At 36.0% G+C, this 20,110-nt stretch overlaps 1 protein-coding gene across 1 annotated transcript in view; it reads right to left on the bottom strand.

Annotated features, from left to right (window-relative positions):
• The window catches only part of PAAF1 (proteasomal ATPase associated factor 1), a 54,827-nt gene that overhangs the window by 22,489 nt on the left and 12,228 nt on the right, over positions 1-20,110 (bottom strand). Inside the window, exons 5-8 of the mRNA XM_074304033.1 lie at positions 15,964-16,062; positions 14,426-14,576; positions 6,037-6,231; positions 295-386 (exon numbers count right to left, since the gene is read on the bottom strand). Of these exons, the coding sequence (XP_074160134.1) occupies positions 295-386; positions 6,037-6,231; positions 14,426-14,576; positions 15,964-16,062 (537 nt within the window). The remainder of the gene's footprint in view (positions 1-294; positions 387-6,036; positions 6,232-14,425; positions 14,577-15,963; positions 16,063-20,110) is intronic.

Here is a 20,110-nt window from a genome sequence, read left to right as displayed (position 1 = left end):
GTAACCTAACACCTTGTATATAATAAATGCTTAATGAATGACTGTTGAGTGATAGATTTGAGAACATGCCATTCACCCTCATTAAATCTCACTTTATTTACAAAAAGGAAAATGAATAGAGATCACTACTCATGGGGTGATCAAAAAACAGCGTATTCAAAAACACTTTTTGCTTTTGTGCTATAAAACCCTACATAAATGTAAACTATTACTATTACAGTACAAATGTATTATAGAAAGCACTTAAAAAAAAAAAAAAAAAAAAAAAAAAAAAAAAAAAAAGAAAGCACTTGCCGGCTGCCTGCTCTGTAATCCCACACACTGGAGCTTTTTATCTTCCCGAGCCAAAAGCAGCATTTTCCCTTCTGTTCCAATCTCCCGTTCACCTGCAAGAAAGAGAAGTTAGATTAACATCCATATAGGATGTGGTACACTGGAAAAAGCAGTGACCTGGTACTTACCCTGACTTCAAAATCTTGATTCTATCATTTACTAGCTTGAAAAAGTCACTTTTCCTTTCTTGGCTTCAGTTTTTCATTTGTAAAATGAGAGGGTTGGATTTAATAAACTCTTAAATCCCTTTCAGTTCTAACCTTTTCTGCTATTAAAGATGATCTACACTATTGATCAGAGAAATGCAAATTAAGACAATTATGAGACACCACTACACATCTCTCAGATTGTCTAAGATGACAGGAAAAGATAATGACGAATGTTGGAGGGGATGTGGGAAAACTGGGAACTGTGAACAGATCCAACCATTCTGGAGAGCAATTTGGAACTATGCCCAAAGGACTATCAAACTGTACATACCCTTTGATCTAGCAGTGTCTATAGTGGCCTATATCCCAAAGAGATCTTAAAGGAGGGAAAGGGACCCACATGTACAAAAATTTTTGGCAGCCCTTTTTGCAGTGGCAAAAAATTGGAAACTGAGTGGATACTCATCAGTTGGAGAATAACTGAACAAGTAATGGTATATGAATATTATAGAATATTATTGTTGTATAAGAAATGATCAGCAGCATGATTTCAGAGAGGCCTGGAGAGATTTACATGAACTAATGCTAAGTGAAATGAACAGAACTAGGAGATCATTGTACACGGCAACAAGATTATACTATGATCAATTCTGATGGACATGGTTCTATTCAACGAGATGATTCAGGCCAGTTCCAACGGTCTTGGGATGAAGAGAGCTATCTACACCCAGAGAGAGGAATATGGTTCACAAGATAGCATTTTCACTCTTTTTGTTGTGGTTTGCTTGCATTTTGTTTTCTTTCTCATTTTTTTTCCTGTTTGATTTGATTTTTCTTTTGAAGCAAGATAATTATAAAAATATATATGCATATATTGGATTTAACTATATTTCTACCATGTTTAACATGTATTAGACTATTTGCCATCTAGAGAAGGAGTGGGGGAAGGTAGAAAAATTGGAATACAAGGTTTTGCAAGGGTTAATGTTGAAAAATTATCCATGCATATGTTTTGAAAATAAAAAGCTTTTTTCTCTTAAAAAAAAAAAGATGATCTATTCAAGGAACCCAATAAGTTTTATGATCTAAAGACCATTCCATTTCAGTATAACTACTACTTAAATACAAGATAGCATTATTATCAGACTGGTTCATATCAATGAAGAATGGTATCACTTAACTCTCAATTACCCTTGAACATGTTTTTCACTACTGTGCTTACAAAGCAGACACTCACATGGGCTCAATTCTAGCCCATTTCTATTCTTGCTCATATATATTATTCCCACTTAGAATTCCCTACTTTCTGCTGTGCTAAATACCCATTCTTCAAGGATTACCTTAAAAATATCAAAGTTGGAAGACAAATGTAGACATCTGGTTCAATTCCTTCATGAGAATCCCCTCTACTATATCTCCAACAAATAGAGAGTATCAACAAGTAATTGTATCACTCAGCTCTCACCTGCAGTAATGGGAATCTATTGCTGCCCTAGGCAGTTGCTTCCTCTTTCACATAACTACAATCACATTTTTCTTTATATCAAAAAATTCTTCTGAATAAGATAGCTCATAGCTATATTTATAGCACCTTATGGTTTATAATAGTTTCCTTACAACAATCCTAGCAAAAAAAATAATATGAAACAAACAATAAACATTTATCAAACGCTTGCTGTGTACACTGCACTATGGTAGGCCCTGAGGATATACAATGATAAAAATGACTTAGATCCTGTCTCAAGGAGCTTGTAACCTTTTGAGATGGGGTCTGGATGTGAAGGGGAGGGACTATGACTTCCATATACATATATATATATTTACATTTAAAGCAAAGTAAAGAGTGATAGGGATAAGAGAGAGATCTATATAAAGAACTCAAAATATATCTGAGGATGGAGAGAAAATTTTTAACTAAGAAGATCAGTAGAAGCTACACAAAGAAAATGGAATCTGAGATAAGCCCTGAAAATATGAAATAAGGAATGATTCAAGGTACAGGAAATGGATTATACAGAAGCAGAAGACAGAATGTCAAATCTGGGGGGGGAAAAGTGAATATCATTTAAAATGAAGATGGAAAATTAGCTTGGGGAAAAACTGACTACGCAGATAAATAAGACATCTGTATCCAGGTTATAAATGAACACATGAGAGTGGAAGGGAGGGGTGAGAATCAAAAGAGACAAGAGCTTAGGACAAAGTTCTGTGGGTAACTTAAAGGGCAGAGGATGATGAACTGGCAAATGAGACTGAAAAAGGATAGCTAATGTAGAAATGGAGTCAAGATGGTAGAATGGCAGAAAGCAGTGAGGTGAATTCTCTACTCCACAAAATATTTCAAATAGAACTAAAAGAATGAAACAGACTGAATCCTTGAGGAAGTTCAGGGAAAAAAATCACAATAAATTCTTTGTCCATCCCCACTTGGCAAAGGAATAAAGGGAGGTCTAAAGATAGGATAGGGTCAGGGCAGGAAAATTCTATGAGAAAAACATTCTATTGCTCATAGCGAGGCTGTGTAGCAGAGCAATAGGAAGGCTCATTCACATACTGGCACCACAAAAGGGAGAGGTGCCAAGTGGCAGATTTGTTGCTTACTATATAGTTCCCAGGTCACAGATCCAGGAAGAACCAAGAAGGAGATCTGTGCGTGTTTGTGACAGTCTTATGCAGGAAGACCCTGTATAATGAGAAAGAAGGAAGTTCAGAAATCAGGAGCAGTAATGGCATGGTTTCAGCTCTAAGGCAGAATAAGGTCTCACTTCCAGCTCTAGTCCAGTCTACAGAGGAATAGCCAAGGCAAGAGTCCCAAATCTAAGAGAAGCCTACACTCTGCACTAACAGAATTTTCTACCTGGTAAAGTCGAGCATCAGGCTTCTTACTGAGACCCAAAGTCATATCTGGAACTTGAAAAACTCAGTCTGTGATGGAAACTATCAGACCACTTTAGAAGCACTAAAAGCTTACTGGTTCTCAGTTTGTCGATGAGATCTTTTTTAGAATAAGACAATACTCAATATCTCAAGAAACCAGCAATAGAATTAGTTCAGACTTTTCTTCAAAAAGTAAAGCAGAGTCCAGCCCTAGCACCAAATCCAAAGTCAGGAGATAGGCTTGGAAGAAGAGCCAAACAACAACAAAATAACCCAAACATAATGAGCTAATATAGTGTTACAGATTATTAGAACTTAAACATAGAAGAGAATAATTCCAAATGTCTACAAGCAAACCTTGTAGGAGAGGAGAGAGGAGAGAGGAAAGAGGAGAGAGGAGAGAGGAAAGAGGAGAGAGCAGAGAGGAGAGAGGAAAGGAAAGGAAAGGTGTTAGGTTCTTACTAAGTGCTAATGAGATAATGAGATATTAGGTTCTTACTAAGTGCTAAGTTAGTACTTAACAATTCTCTAGTTCCGGCCTTTGGGGGGAGTTTTATCCCTTTGAACTTCTGGGGAGGAGCTTGCATGTTTAAGAGGAGCAAGTTCATTGGTTGAGGTATTTTTTCCCAGAAGCCCCTGAGTTATTCCACGCCCATTTTCTGGGAGGATAAAAGAAGCAACATTGAGCAAGGGAGAGAAGTCTACTCTAGGTTTGAGTTGGCGGCAGACAGAGACAACAGGACATTACAGAAAGGGGAAAGAGAGAGGGACATCATTAGCAATCCTTGAGAAAGCAATTTCAGTAAATGAGCGGATTAGAAGCCATATTGCTAAGGGAAATAGAGGCAATTGATAAGCAATTATGAAGAACATAGTACCTGCTAGGCTCCAGTAGGTACATAAAAATAAAAGTGAAACTTGGTCTCAAAGAACTTTCATTCTAATGGGGAAAACAGTAAGTACATATACAAGTTTGTGCAGGACAAAGACAACAAAAATATTAGGTAGTTTGGGAAGGGAAGACAGTGACGGCATCTCAGTTGTACCTAGGAAAAAAACAGGAATCTATGGGGCAGCTAGGGGGCGCAGTGGATAGAGTACCAGCCCTGAAGTCAGGAGGATCTGAGTTCAAATGTGGTCTCAGACACTTAACACTTCCTAGCTGTGTGACCCCCGGCAAGTCACTTAACCCAGCCTCAAAAACAAAAACAAACAAACAAAAAACAAAACAAAACAGGAATCAAAGAGGCAGGAGTGAGGAAGGAGAGCCTTCTAGGCCCAAGGAGCAGTAGAAGATGAAGCATCACACATGAGCACCACCAAATCTGATACTATGGCTGGAGCTAGTGAATCAAAGGAAGAGAAGTATAAAACTGTAAAGAAAAAATATATATGTATGTGTGTGTGTGTATATATATATATATATATATATATATATATATATATATATATATATATATTCTCTGGGTAAAAAGGCACCTAATTCAATTCATATTTGAAAAAGAATTCCTATTACAAGAAACACAAGAGATTACTATACCTGTGCTTGAAAGACCACCAATGATAACAAACTCACCACTTCATGAGGTAATGTATTCCATTGTTGAATAATTGTCAGTGTTAATGTCAATCTTTTTCAGATATTAATTCTTAATTTGCCTCATCACAATTTCCATCCATTGTTCCTGCTTCTTCTCTAATAGGGCTATTCAGAAAAAATCTAATTTCTTTTCTATATAAAAGTCTTTCAAACTTTAGACAACTATCTCCCTAAATCTTCTTTCTCCATTTGAAACATCCCTCTTTTCTTCAACAAATCTTCAAATGATATGGACTTCAAGCCTTTTACCAATCTAGATGCCTTTTTGCAGATAACCTCTCTATTATGGATATTCTATCTAAATCCGGTGCCCAGAACTAAACACAATTCTTCAGATGAAAATTTGACTGATGGGGCAATCCCTTCCTTATTCTTGAGAACTGTGATTGTCATTGTAGACCAAGATACATTAGTATTTTTGGTAACTTTTAATACATCACTGACTCATATAAAGTGTTCAGTAAACTAAAACCCCTAGATTCTTTCAGTTTCCTAAACCTTATCATGTCCTTAGGAAATTGATTTTTTGAGCTCAAATAAACTATAAATTTGTCCTTATAAAATTTCACCTTCTTAGATTCTGCCTAATTTTCCAGTTTCTCAAGATCTTTTTAAATCTTAATTTTATTATCTCATATTTAACAATTCACCAGTCAACAAGTACTGAATATCCTATTATGTAGAAAAAAGAATGATGAAACAGATCCCTTATCCTAAAGAACCTATGATCTAGCTGGATAGGTAAAATGAATTATAGGAAATTATTTAAAAACAATTAAATGCTAAATCCCAACACATCATTGAGGTGACTTAGGTTTGAAAATCTATGAGGTCTGGGATGGCTAAAGTAGAATGAAGCTCATGGCAACTAAAAGAAGGCCAATGAACTGAGGGGGCAGAGTTAAATGCCTTGCCCAATCCCACACAGCTAAATCTAGGAGGCTGAATTAGAACTCAGATCTTCTTGACTCTAGGTGCAATACTCTGTCTACTGTGCCACTTATCTATACCACAATGAGTGGTCACAATAATATCTGCTTTTCAGAATCAGAATAGATGCCAACTATACATACTTACTGGGAACTTTCACAGGGGAGCCAAGATTTATCGTGTTGTCGGCCGCACCAACAGCAATGCCATTCACAGGAGAGCCACAATCTGCAATGACACCCAGGCAAGCTGATCGCCCACAATCCCAAAGTCGAGCAGTCCCATCTCGAGAACTGGAAACCACATTTCTTCCTCGATCAACAATAGCTGTATCCAAGATTCCTAGCAATAGAAAAACAAAAGTGGGGGTCTAAGATGAAGGAAGGAATGTCCAGAAGCCAACTAATTGAATTTAAAGACATAAAAGCATTAATTCTGTCAGAGCAAACTGACCTCTCTGGATTAATTTTTTTTCAATCTAATATCCTAGGGAAGTATGCTGCTTCAGTAACAATCCTCCCCATGCTAAAAAGAAAAGCAATGTTTTTGAGATCATAATAAAATACTACTTTAAACTACAAAAATCTTTTATTTTTGAAAATACTTTTCCACATTCATTACCTTATCTGATTTTGAGAGCTTATGTAAGGAAGTTAGGACTAGTTACTCCTAGCCTTGGAACTTACTAGCTGACCACAATGTAAGCATTTATATAATATAAAGCTTAAGTATGTATGTGGTGAAGAGGGATGAGTGGAGAGAAATATAACATAAAGCTTAAGTTGTTATGTAAGTGAAAATATGTGCTATCTATCTTGACCTTTGCCTAACCAGGTGTGCAACCTTGGTGGTGTAGAAATATTTGGACTGACAGAAATGGAACCGCAATCCATCTCTATTAGTTCATTTATAATCTGGGGCAAGTTGGTTCACAGGTTTCCAGCTGGAAGGGGCCTCCAAAGAAATCTTGTCCAAACCACCCCTTCCTTTTAACAAAGATTCCCAGAGGGCTATGTCAAGCCCATACTAATGGCAGACAGCAGCCCCAGCCTTCTTCAGCTGCAGGACGCTGCAGTTAACTACTTTAAGCTTCACTTTCCTCTTCTTATAAAATGAGGAGTTTGATCTAAATGATCTTGAAGTTGCCTCTAGCTCTGACATTCTATGATTCTACAATCACGTAAGGACAGAATACTTTTGAGATAGGGAAATTTTTATTTTTCCTTTTGCTGATTAAAATAAAGGAAAGAGGAGGGATGCCCTCCTATAACTGAAAATAATAGGGAATTACTTCTAGCTAGCCTGAAGCAGAATTTTATGTGACTTTAGGTATCAAGCTGCCATGAAGCCTCCAGACTATAATATATCAGTTTTAGCAAAAAGATTTGATTCTAAGCTATAATTCATATTAATTATGACAATGATTAAGAATTATCTTTAAAAATTTAATTTAAAGTACCTATAGCAGCTCTTTTCTCAGGACAAAGAGTTGAAAATTTAGGGTATGCCCATCAATTGGGGAATGGCCAAATAAATTGTGGTATGTGATTATGACAGAATACTATTGTTTTATGGGAATGATTAGCAAAGGTGCTCTCAGAAAAACCTGGGAAGTACTCCATGAGCTCAAGCAAAGTGAAATTACAAAGTAATAGGAATGTTGTGGGATGATCAGCTATGAATGACTTTGCTGTTCTCAGTAATACATTCATCTTGTTTTTCAAATTTTCCTCCATCCTTCTCTCATCTCTCTCCTTCCCAAGACAGCAAGCAACTTGATATAGTTTAACATGTATAATTCTTTTAAATATGGTTCCATATTCATCATGCTTTGCAAGAAAAATCAGATAAAGAGCAGCTAGATGGCTCAGTGGATAGCGCACCAGCCTTGAAGTCAGGAGGACCTGAATTCAAATCTGGTCTCAGACACTTAATATTTCCTAGCTGTATGACTCTGGGTAAGTCACTTAACCCCATTGCCTCTGCCAAAAAAAAAAGAAAAGAAAAGAAAAGAAAAGAAAAGAAAAGAAAAGAAAAACCAGATAAAAAGGGAAAAAATGAGAAAGAAAAAAAACAAACAAGCAAACAACAACAAAAGGTGAAAATATTATGCTTTTAATCCACATTCAGTCTCCATAGTTCTCTCTCTAGATGCAGATGGCATTTTCCATTTCAAGTCTATTGTAATTGTCTTGATTCACTACATCACAAGTTTATCACAGTTTTTCATCACATAATCTTGTTATTATGTACAATGTTCTCTGATTCTAGAGAAATATATATATATATTTTTGATAGCTTTTTATTTACAAGATATATGCATGGGTAATTTTATAGCACTGACAATTGCCAAGCCTTTTGTTCCAATTTTTCCCCTCCTTCCTCCACCCCCTTCCCCTAGATGGCAAGTTGACCAATACATGTAACATATTAAAGTATAAATTAAATACAATATATGTATACATGTACACACAGTTATTTTGCTGTACAAAAAGAATCAGACTTTGAAACAGTGTACAATTAGCCTGTGAAGGAAATCAAAAATGCAGGCGGACAAAAATAGGGGTATTGAGAATTCTATGTAGTGGTTCATAGTCATCTCCCAGAGTTCTTTCCCTAGGTGTAACTGGTTCAGTTCATTACTGTAGAGCAATATATTTCAAAGAACAAACTTGGTTTGAAATCCTGGTACTGACACTAGCATACTTACTAGGCAAATTACTTTACCTGAGGCTTAACTCTTCCATTTGTGAAATGATCATTTTCTTTTGGGGAAAAATATGACCCAAATAAGTGACTATTAAGTCAGCTGGCCCTTAATTCAATGTATGATGTAACTAAAAAAACCCAATCTTTTTATATAGGAGATTTGAAGACAGCACTCTCTGGATTGAAAACATTCAATACTTCTAACTTTCTCTCCTCTCACTTCTCCACATTTGCAATCTGTTTACCTAGTCACTTAAATGAAACAGATCTATTCAAAATTACTAGGGAGCAGTAGAATAACCAAAGCAAGAATTCCAGATCAAAGGAGAGCTTGTAGTTTTGTTACTTTGACTTAGCAACACTTTTCAGGTAGCTGATAGTGGCTGAGTCCAATAAAAGTCTACCAGAACCCAACTAGGAGGTATTGCTCAGACCCAAACCCAGGTCAAGACCTTATACAACTCAACCCAAAAGAATAGTGCTCAATCTTCTCCCTGGATAATCACTTTATGGTAGGTCCCCAATCTGAGCTGCCTGAGAATTGGAAATAATATAATACTCTATACTGTGAGAAAACAGCTAAAAGATATTAACAAGAAGACAAAATACAAGACTAAATATGGCCCAAACATTCTCTGCAGAAGTGTATAGAAAGAAGCCTGGAGGTAACATAAAATTCAAATTCAAGTTGTATGCAAGAAGAATTAGTAGATAAACAAAAAAGAATTAATTCTACCATAAAAAGTTATTAAGGTAGAAGGACCTGTATGAAATAACTTGTAAAATGAAGTGAGCATAACCAAGACAATAATTTATACAATGACAGCAATACTGTGAAGACAATAATAATGAGATGATTCAGGTCAGTTCCAATGGTCTTGTGATGAAGAGAGCCATCTGCACACAGAGAGAGGACTATGGGAATGGAGTATGGATCATAAGAGTGTATTTTCACTCTTTTTATTGTTGCTTGCTTGCATTTTATTTTTTTTCTCATGTTTTCCTTTTTGATCTGATTTTTCTTGTGCAGCATAATATTTGTGGAAATATGTGTAGAAAAATTGCACATATTTAACACATATTGGATTACTTGCTGTCTAGGGGAAGGAATAGAGGGAATGGAGGGAAAAAATTTAGAATACAAGATTTTGTAAGAGTGAATGTTGAAAATTATCCATGTATGTATTTTGAAAATAAAAAAGCTTTAACCTTAAAAAAAATATATTGTGAAGACAAACAACTTTGAGAAACTTAGAAACTCTGACAGTGATCAATCATGATTCCAAGAAATTCATTGTGAAATATATTATCCACCTCCTGATAGATGAAGGACTCAGAGTATAGAATGAGACATTTTGTTTGGATATGGTAGATGCAGGGATTTGTTTTGCTTGACTACATATTTGTAACAGGAGATATTTTCCTCCTTTCTTCGTTGATGAGAGATGCAAAAGATGACTTTTTACTGATTAAAAAAAATCTGTTGTAAGTTTTTAAAAATTTATCAGTGATTATTTTTAAAAGTTTTCTTTTTCATTATGAATTGAACACAGATGTTCAAAACACAAAGAATAGAAAAGAGATTGAATATACAATTATGAAGTTCTAAAATAAAGTTTGTATTTTTAAGCATATATTAAATTTAACCTGGTAGTAACAAAATGGCTTTGCTTTCTTTCTTCTTATGAACTTTCTGCTTTCTTCCATGTATTTTTACTGTGCCATTGATATTTTCTTTCTTTGTATCTTTTTTTTCCCCATCTGTTACTACTCATCAACTCTCTTCCCTTCTCCCAGACAAGCTCTCCCTTGTAACAAATAATTACAACCAAGCAAAACAAACATATTGCCTATGTCTGAACATGCAAGTCTCATTCTGTAGTCCATCAACCTTTTGCCAAGAAAGAAATGCAAAAATTGCTTCATCATCAATTTTCTTTAATCACGACTGATCACTGCATTGATTAGAGTTCTGAAAGTCTTTCCCACTAACCTCTAAACTGTCAAATCTGAGGGTCTTTTTTCAGTAATTATCCTCTTGACCTTCTTGCAACATTTGACAATGATTATCCTCTACTAAATACTCTCTTGTTGAGAGCCATCTACATACAGAGAGAGAGGACTATGGGGACTGAATCTGGATCATAACATAGTATTTTCACCTTTTTTGTTGTTTGCTTTTTTTTTTTCTTTTTGATCTGATTTTTCTTGTGCAACATAATAAACATAATAAATGTGGAAATATATTTAGAAGGAAAAAATACTTTGGGGTTGTTTTGGAGTTTTTTGTTTTGTTTTTGCTGCTTCTTTCTACTGGTATTCTTCCTATTTGTCTGCTTTTTCTCAAGGCTCTTGACTGACTCATCTACCCTATTCTGTCCTCAATTTATGAATATACATTTTCTACTGATCTTTCTGTACAATATCTGATCTGCTAATCACACAATGTAACATAGATATAATTTTCATTTTTCTTGACTATTGCTCCCAGAATTATAGCTTTTGTCCTAAGCTCCAGTCTCACATGACTGACTCAATAGGCATTCCAAAATCCATGCCCCATAAATATCTCGAACTCAATACTTTTAAAATAAGAACTAATATTTTTCACCAAACCCAAATCCTTTCCAAGCTTCCCTGTTTCTGCTGGAACATCAACATCCTTCCAGATTCACTATCTTAATGTTATCCTAAACTTCTTCCTCTATTAGATTTTATCATTTGCTGTAGCTTACTTTTTCTACATCTACAACATTTTTTGTACCCACCTTCCTCACTTACACAGACACACAGCTCACCTCTCATTTAAATTACTGCAATGTCTCTGCCTCGAGTCTTTCCCCAGTCCAATTTGTCACTATGTCAAAACCTATTTAATCCAACTCCAACAGTTCTTTACTGTCTCTAGGATAAAACGCATATTTTTTGTTTTACTTTACAATGCCCTTTACAATCTAGCTCCAATCCATTTTTTGCAACCTCGTTATGCATTATTACTCTTGTACTCTATGGTCCAGTCATATTAGCCTACTTGTTCATCTTCCAATATGACACTCTTTCATCTCCATACCTTTATACTGCCTACTCTTCATGCTTAAAATGCACTCTTTTCCATCCCTTCTTTATAGAATCCTTTACTTTCTTGGAAATTCAGGTCAAATATCATTTTCTACATAAAGTCTCTTTTCTTGAGCCCAACTGTTAAAAACCTCTCATCATAATTATCTTATATTTATATCAATTTATATGTGTATATGTATGCATGCATGTATGTATATATTTGCTTCCTCATTAGAAAGTAGGAATTATTTCACTTCTTCTTTCTTTGTATTCCCAGCATTCAACAGAGTGTTAGGTGGTACAAAGAAGACATATAATAAATGTGCTGATTAAATAATTGTATGGATATGTATACATATACTGTGTTTAACATATACTTTAACATATTTAACATGTATTGATTTACCTGCCATCTGGGGGAGGGGGTGAGGGGGAGGAGGGGAAAAGTTGGAACAGAAGGTTTTGCAAGGATCAATGCTGAAAAATTACTCATGCATATATCCTGTAAATAAAAATCTATAAAAAATAAATTGGAACTGGTTTGAATCACCTCATTGTTGGAAGAGAGCCACTTCCATCAGAACTGATCATCACATAATCTTGTTATTACTGTGTATCTCCTGGTTCTGCTCACTTCACTTAGCATCAGTTCATGTAAGTCTCTCCAAGCCTCTCTAAAATCATCCTTCTGATCATTTCGGATCACCCATAGCTATAGTATCACAAAGTCAAGCTGAATATCTTTGGATTTTTATCTGAGGGGAACCCCTATTCTTATATTTCATTCAGAAGATTAATGCCTTGAAGTCTTTGGACATGACAATTGAATGGGTGAAAAGAGGGCTGATACAGCTAGTGAAAAGTCTTGTAAGTTATCATTAAATACATATATTTATTAGGCATATACAGAGTATAATATACATGTCAACAACATAGATGAGGAAGATGAGGAAAATCTAATTAATGTATTCAGAATTTTCTAGATATTGCAAGACAACGCTTTTTTACTGCAGAAAAAATTACTATTGTCTATTCAGAAACCAGAGCAAGTTATCAAAAAAGATGTTTCAGAGATTCAATAAATCAACTAGAGAAAAGAAGGAATAACTTAGAAGTATTTGGGAAAGATTGGCCACTGGTGACAGATACTAGAAAATATTAATATTACAGCATAGAAAACCTACAGACCATTAAACTTAACCTAAAAAGGTATCAGCTAAAATTCCTGAATCTGTGCATGAAATTTGCTGTCTTCATGCAAAGGGAGTAAACTAGCAATTATCTTCATGTACTGTTAATCAAAACTAAAACATATCTTTCTAAAGGATAGTTCTAGTCATGTTACCTCCCCCCAATCAAAAAATTCCAGTGGTTTCCTATATCACCTCACTGATCAAGAATAAACCCTCAGGTTAGCATTTAAATCCTTTCATAGCCCACTTCACCCTCACCTTTCCAATCTTCCCACATTTCATGCTCTCTCAATATACTTTGTGATCTGCTAACATTGGCCTCATGGCTATTCTTTTCATAAGACAATTCATTTCTCAATTCCAAGCATTTTCACAAGTGTCTTAAATGCCCAGAATTTTGGCTTCCTTCAAGTCCCAGCTAAATTCCCAACTTCTACAGGAAGCTCTCCTTGATTTACCTTGATTCTAGTGTCTTCTCTCTATTGAATATCTTCATTTGATCCTATATACAATTTGCTTGTACAGAGCTGTTTGCATGCTATTCAGCTATGAGTAATTTCAGAGTGAAAGCATCCTTTTGCCTTTCTTTATATTATTCCTCATGCTTAGGAACAGTCCCTAATACATAGTAAATACTTAATAAAGTAAACTTGAATAACTAACTACAAAGCATTTAGTTTTACATAAAATAAAAAAGTAGTATAGTCAAAGTTTTTCTTTTTATGTATAGTTTTATGAACTATATTTTTGTAAAATGTTTGACATGCATATTGCTTTGACAAACTAAAAATAGTGCTTTTAAAAGGAAATTTAATCTTTCACTTTTTATCACTTTTGGTTTTGTCTTCTATAAAGTAACTTATCTGGGTACTGGTTTCTGCCATTGCATTAACAGATATTAATTTGATCAGTCATTTAGAATTTCTATTCTAGAGTGCTGTTCTAACTAAAATATTTTCATCTGAGAAAATACTTCTGTGTTTAAGTTGGAGGTAAGTCATATAATTGCTTCCCAAATTTATTACAGTACATTTTTTACTTAAGTTTCAATTACTAACAATCTCTATGCATGGATTTACATGTATTTAATAATATGTATCTGAGTATAATCTGAGATGAAGAAAACTAGCCTGGAAAGCAGGTCAAGATGCTCAATTTGTTCCTAGTACTATCTAAGAGGTCTCAGAGTCGCAAGACAAGAATGCTCATAAAGTCAGGTTGCCACATGATTGACAATAAGAATATTTATACATGCTTTGGGGCTCTCTGCAAAGACCCCATGTAAATATATTTTATTACTAAAAACACAAACTAAAGAATAATAAATTCTTCTCCCTCTCAAAAGAAAATGAGGAAACAAGCCCAGAGAGCAAAAAGAACCTCCTTATGCTCACACAGGTAGTGAGTAGCAAAGCCATGATTCAAACCTGGGATTTCCTACTGCAAATCATAGGTTTTTACTACTCCATCAGAGATTATTTAGTTTCAGGACAAAAGAGAAAGAAACTGTTCCTAAAACATGCTGTGCTTTTGGGAGCCCTAAGTGAAGTATCTGGAAAAAGCACTCATCATACCTCCTTTGTGACCAATGAAGGTCACCACGCAGTTGGCATCCTCTGCTGACCAAATCTTCACCTGTGCATCCATTCCCCCACTCAGAACCACAAGGCCTGATGGGAAAAACCTGCAACAATTCACATCAAATACATGTCCTTCCAGTACTCTCTGGAAAAACAAAAGAAAATGCCATGCTAGTTCTCTTGTCTATCTTTTAATATTTTCTTACCCCCAGTCTCTATATAGAAATAAAAATAACAGACCCATTAAATAAGGGAAAGTATTAAATTATGGATATCTGAGGGATCTTTGAGTCATCATGAATATGGAGGTAGCAGATAACTTGCTTTCTCTGTTACTGGTTGTCATCAATTTTAATTTTTTTAACTTGATGTGTTTCCATTTGAGTTCTCTTTACACATCTTGAGTACCAAAGGTTATAAGAGCATAGTGCAAACTCTAGCACATCCCACCAAGCAAAAAAGACTTGGAAGATAGACCCAGCAACAGTCTCTGTGCCATCTTCCATCTTAGGACCTGCTTAGCTAAGTTTGAAGAGATTCTTCACCAGGTAAGCCACAGGGTAATGAATTTTTTAAGGTCATAGATCAGTCTGCCAACTAAGACAAAGAACTTCAATCTATTCTAATGGAAGAAATATTCATGAAGATGAAATCAGGCATACTTGGAAGAACTAAAATAGAAATCTTGATATAAAATCTGTCTCCAGGGTTGATTCTAAGCTTAAAGAACTGTTGAGACTTGGGATTCCTTTTAACCAACTATCCTCAGGCAGGTAAGCTTGACTGAAATCCAGGTAATATTGCCAGAGCAATAGCCTACCCAGTAATCACAAAACTCAACACCTAAAAGGTGTTCACAGTCAAGATGTTGTTCATTTATTCATTATCTAGTCCTGCTTCTGCATGCTCTAACTTGATTTGTGTCTGATGGACCATAAAATGTCCATAAGAGGCTTTCAGCTTAATAAATAAGAAAGAAGACTCCACTGAAAGCTCCACTCTGAGAGATTACGTTATCATAGAAAGTAGGCTAGAATGGGAGCTAGAATATATGAGGTTTGTATTTGGAGCTAACATTGGAGGGACATGGAGTCTTAATCAAAACTTCTCTGAGCTTCCATTTCCTTATCTGTAAAATGGGGCATAATATCTATATCACCTACCTCATAGGGGTATTGTGAGTAAAGAAAATAAATCTTCATATACTATATAAATATGATCTATTATTATAAGGAAATATAGAAAAGTGGAAATAAAACTGAATTGGCAGATAAGAGCTGTGGAACTTATTACCTGTGTGACCTTGGTTAGTTCATTTTACTCTGGGCCTTAGTTTCATTTTCTATAATATTGTTATTGTAATAATAATTATTATTACAACTGAAGATAATTACATCAGCATCCTTTGAGAATGATCTAAGTAGAGCTACTCCTCTAGCCTCACTCCCCTCATGCAGCTGCTACTACTATCAGCAATAATTAATAATTACTTCTTGAACTACTGTTAGGCAATAATTGCTTCATTCACATACTCTGAGCTCTCCATTAGCTGCCTGCCAGATTTTCATGGTCCCATCAGTACTGGTGGATACTCCAAGGCCTCCTCCACTAGAAATATCCAGGCATGTTATCTGTTCAGAAACAAAATACTTCAGGTTACAAATTTTAATGTGTTCCATTGCATATGACACAGGAACACTGTGCTTGATTTTTCAACATCTTTCAAAGCTGTATCAATCCATTCATATAACTAACATTATCTCTCCTCTCCCTACTTATTAACTAAATCCTTATCACCCAGGGGCTTGGGAGGATGCTGCCACCTTCTCAAATAGTTAACAATCATTCATTAGGTGTCACCTGTGTACACAATTCAGTACTAGGTAAACCCAGTACTGGGCAAAAGACCCAGTATCTGTCTTCAAGGAACACACAATGAATAATGGAGATAAGATTTCTAAACAAATTCAGCCTAAAGAAAGTGCTTCCTATCACTTCTGTACTCTCTTGTTCAGCTAAATCTCCCAATTCCAATGTCTAGGCCATTGTTTTGAATCTCTTGCTATCATCCTTTAAAAAAAAAAAAAAGAAAAAGAAAAGAAAAAAAGAAATAAACCTTAGTATTGTTGTAGTAAAAGAGTCCATCAATCAATAAGCATTTATTAAAGTGCATACTCTGTGCCAAACATCAGGAACAGCTTGAGGGCTACAAATAAAAAATATGAAACAATCCCTATTGTGAAGACATATGAGTATATAAAAAATTAATGTGAAAAGAATGACTACAAATAAATACATAATAATTTAATACAAACTAATCTGGGAAGTAGGACATGAGTTAATGGTCAGGAGAAATTAGGGAAGGCTTCATGAAGATCATGGTGCTTGAGCTCCATCTTGAAGCCAAGGTGAGGAGGGAAAACATTTTAGGTATCAGGATAACTAGTGCAAAGGTACAGAGATGAGTGGCAGAGTTTCATGTGAAGAACAAATGAGAAAGCCAGTTTGGCTGGAATGCATAATATGGAAGAGAGAATTTCAGGGTTTGCTATACTGCATCTGGGACAAGTGACCACTCAGAATCTGAAAGTTTAAACAACAGAGAGTCCTTTTACCAAAATCATATTTCAGTCCTCTCAGGTAGAAACAATTCTCAAAACAATTTAAAAACAGTTTAGAGGATTAAACCTAAAACATGTAGGTTAAAAAAGCAATCAGCCAAGAGGATCCCGAGAGTCTCAGTGGCTTCCTACCAAAATGTCAAAAATTATTTTTATAGTTATCCTGCCCAAGGGCTTCTAGGTGGGTTTTAAATCAATCTACCCACAGGCAAAATGAAAACAAATGCCCCAAGTCTACACTTTTTTTATATATAATTTTCCTGCTTGTAGCAAAAAAATCCAGCTCATGTTGTGAGAATAGAGAGATTTAACTCAGATATCTCCAGTTTCTAGCCTATAACATTCTTTCTCCAACCCCTGGTCATCAATACCAAAGGCAGGCGGCCAGGGTAACAAAAGCCAACTTAATAGCACAAAACACCCACCTTCTTATACATAGCTAAGAAGGAAGCATCAAAACAGCAAAAAAGGACCCTATCTCCTGTTGCTGGTCCTACTTCTGACCTGCCCTGTTGAACAGAACCTGCCCCAATCTGCTTATCCCTTATTAATGAGGATTGTTACAAGCAAGAAAATTATTATATGTATGGACTTGGGGCAGCTGGAGTTAATTTTGACCTTGGATGGATCACTCTAAAGCCAAACTGGGGATATTTTGGGCAAGAAGAGTATAAAAGCAGTTTTTAAGATTTTTGCAAGAAGTTCCTGAGGCCTTAGGATCCTCTTGCTGACTGATTTTTTTCAGCCTTCTTTCTTGCAGTGCTTGTGTATTTTTATCTTCTAGACAGCTTAAGAATTGCTCAAAACAATTTTAGTAAAAGTACTTCCCACTGAATAGTCCATTGAATCAGATGCAGGAGAGTTAGGACATTCAGCCTGTTAACAAAAATAGGATGTCAATTGAACTGTGTTGTGGTCCTTTTAAGAAACTAGTCCTTTCAGATTGATTTATTCCTTTCTGATTTCTAACCCTTCCTAGTTGATGCATTATCAATTCAGGAAGCTAGGACCTTTGGTTCACAAATCCTGGTCAGAAGCATCCCTTTGAATTCCAATAGAAGATTGGGGCTTGTCCCCAGCCCCCTTCGGATCTGAGCCAACTTAGGCTGTCCCAGGCCCCATTTTAATGGGCTGCTCAGGTTTCCCAATTCCCACCAAGCAAATTCTAGCCCTAGCTGAAACCCATCGAGGAGCCAACTTGGGACTTCACCTACAGGCCCCCTTTAGCTAAATCTCTCATTATAAAAGGAGCCAGACTAAAATCCTCTCTTTGCAGAGGGTCCAAACATGCCAGCCATACTATGCTTGGCACCCCAAGGACTCTCTGCCCACTGGAATACTGTTTTCCAGTGCCAACCTCTCTTTACCTAATACCTTTTACTAACTAGACATGAACCTTACTTCCAATTCCCATAATAAACCTCTTTTTTTTTTTTTAATCAATCTAGGTTTTCGGGTCTGTAAATTCCTTTACAGAGAACTGCTTGCGCCGCCATTAGACCTCATTTAACTCCCTACCCTTGCACCAAATCCCAAGGGGTTGCAGGGGAGCCAAACCTACCCTGTACTCCAAACCTGCCACTAGACCTCATTTAACTCCCTGACTACCAGTAACCCTAATTTCATTTGGGTATTCCAAATCTATACCTCATCATCAATAATCTGGACTTTTGTTCCTTTAGCTATTCGGTCTTAAGGATAATTGCAATAATTTTTAAAGAAACATTCACCAAACTTCTACTACAGGAAGTATTGTTTAATGAGACTAAAAAATAAGATACCAGGTTTTAAAGGGTGTTAAAAAGTTAGAGAAAGTTTATTTTTTTCTCAAAGGCAATATGGAGCTCCTAGAATTGAGTAGAAAATCATATGGTCAATCTGCTTTAAAGAAAAATCACTTTTGGGGCAGCTAGGTGGTACAGTGGATAGAGCACCAGCCCTGAAGTCAGGAGGACTTGATTCAAATCTGACCTCAGACACTTAACACTTTCTAGCTATGTGACCATGGGCAAGTCACTTAACCCCAACTGCCTCAGAAAAAAAATCACTTTGGCATTAGTGTATAAGGACCTGAGTAAGAGAAAACTTGAGAAATAAATCTTTGAGGCAAGAGGTGATAAGGGACTGAATTAAAGGTGATAGCTGCATACAAAGAAAAGAGGGACCAGATTCCAGAGATTGTGAAGATACAAAAGGCAATATTTGACAAATGATTAACATGTAGAGCTAAGAAGGGTTAGGTTATTTTGAGATTAACAGCCTGAGACAATGAATGACAGTGGTGCTTTGAATAGAAATGATGAAGTCTGAAGAAAGAAGAGTTAGTTCATTTTTGGACTTGCTAATTTTGAGACATAGCTCAAGTATCCAATTTGAAAAGTCTATGATAGAAATTGGTTATGTGTGACTAAAACTTAGAGGAGAAACTAAGAATAAATATATAGAACTGTGATTCTTCTGCCCAGAGAAGGTAGTTAAGTCTAAGGGAAGTGATTAGATTACAGGGGTGGGGTACGGGGCGGGGGGGTGGGGGGGTGGGGGGGTGGAGAGAGGGGTAAAGAAAGAGAGAGATCAAGAATAGGACAGAAGCTCAGGGTATGCCCTTTGTTAGGAAGGGCACAATGAGCCATCAAAGAAGGCTGAGAAAACACATAGACATATTATGCGAAGCATAGTGTCACAAAAACACAGAAAGAAGAATGTCCAGGAGAAAAAAAACAGTGGTCATCAGTATCAAACACAGTAAATTGCTCAAGAAGGAGGAGGATGGAGAAGTCTTTTAGACCTGGCATTAAGAGATTACCAAGAACTCTGGAGAGAGCAGTGTTAGTTGAGTGAATCAACTAGAAATCAGAGCCAAGGAGGTCCAAGTGAGAGGAAGCATGTAAAGATAGCCAGTATAGACTGGAAAGAAACCAGAGCTAAACTATCACTTCAGGCTCTTCTTAGCCATGCCACAAGGGCCAATCTCTTTGAGCTTCACTTTTCTCATCTGTAAATTGGGCATAATGATATGAATGCCTGACGTAAGGGAGATGGAGGATGGGAGCTGCAGTTG

The sequence above is a fragment of the Sminthopsis crassicaudata genome, chromosome 3 (assembly GCF_048593235.1).
Source record: "Sminthopsis crassicaudata isolate SCR6 chromosome 3, ASM4859323v1, whole genome shotgun sequence".
Lineage (NCBI taxonomy): Eukaryota > Metazoa > Chordata > Mammalia > Dasyuromorphia > Dasyuridae > Sminthopsis > Sminthopsis crassicaudata.
This window is presented reverse-complemented; position numbering and strand designations above follow the sequence as displayed.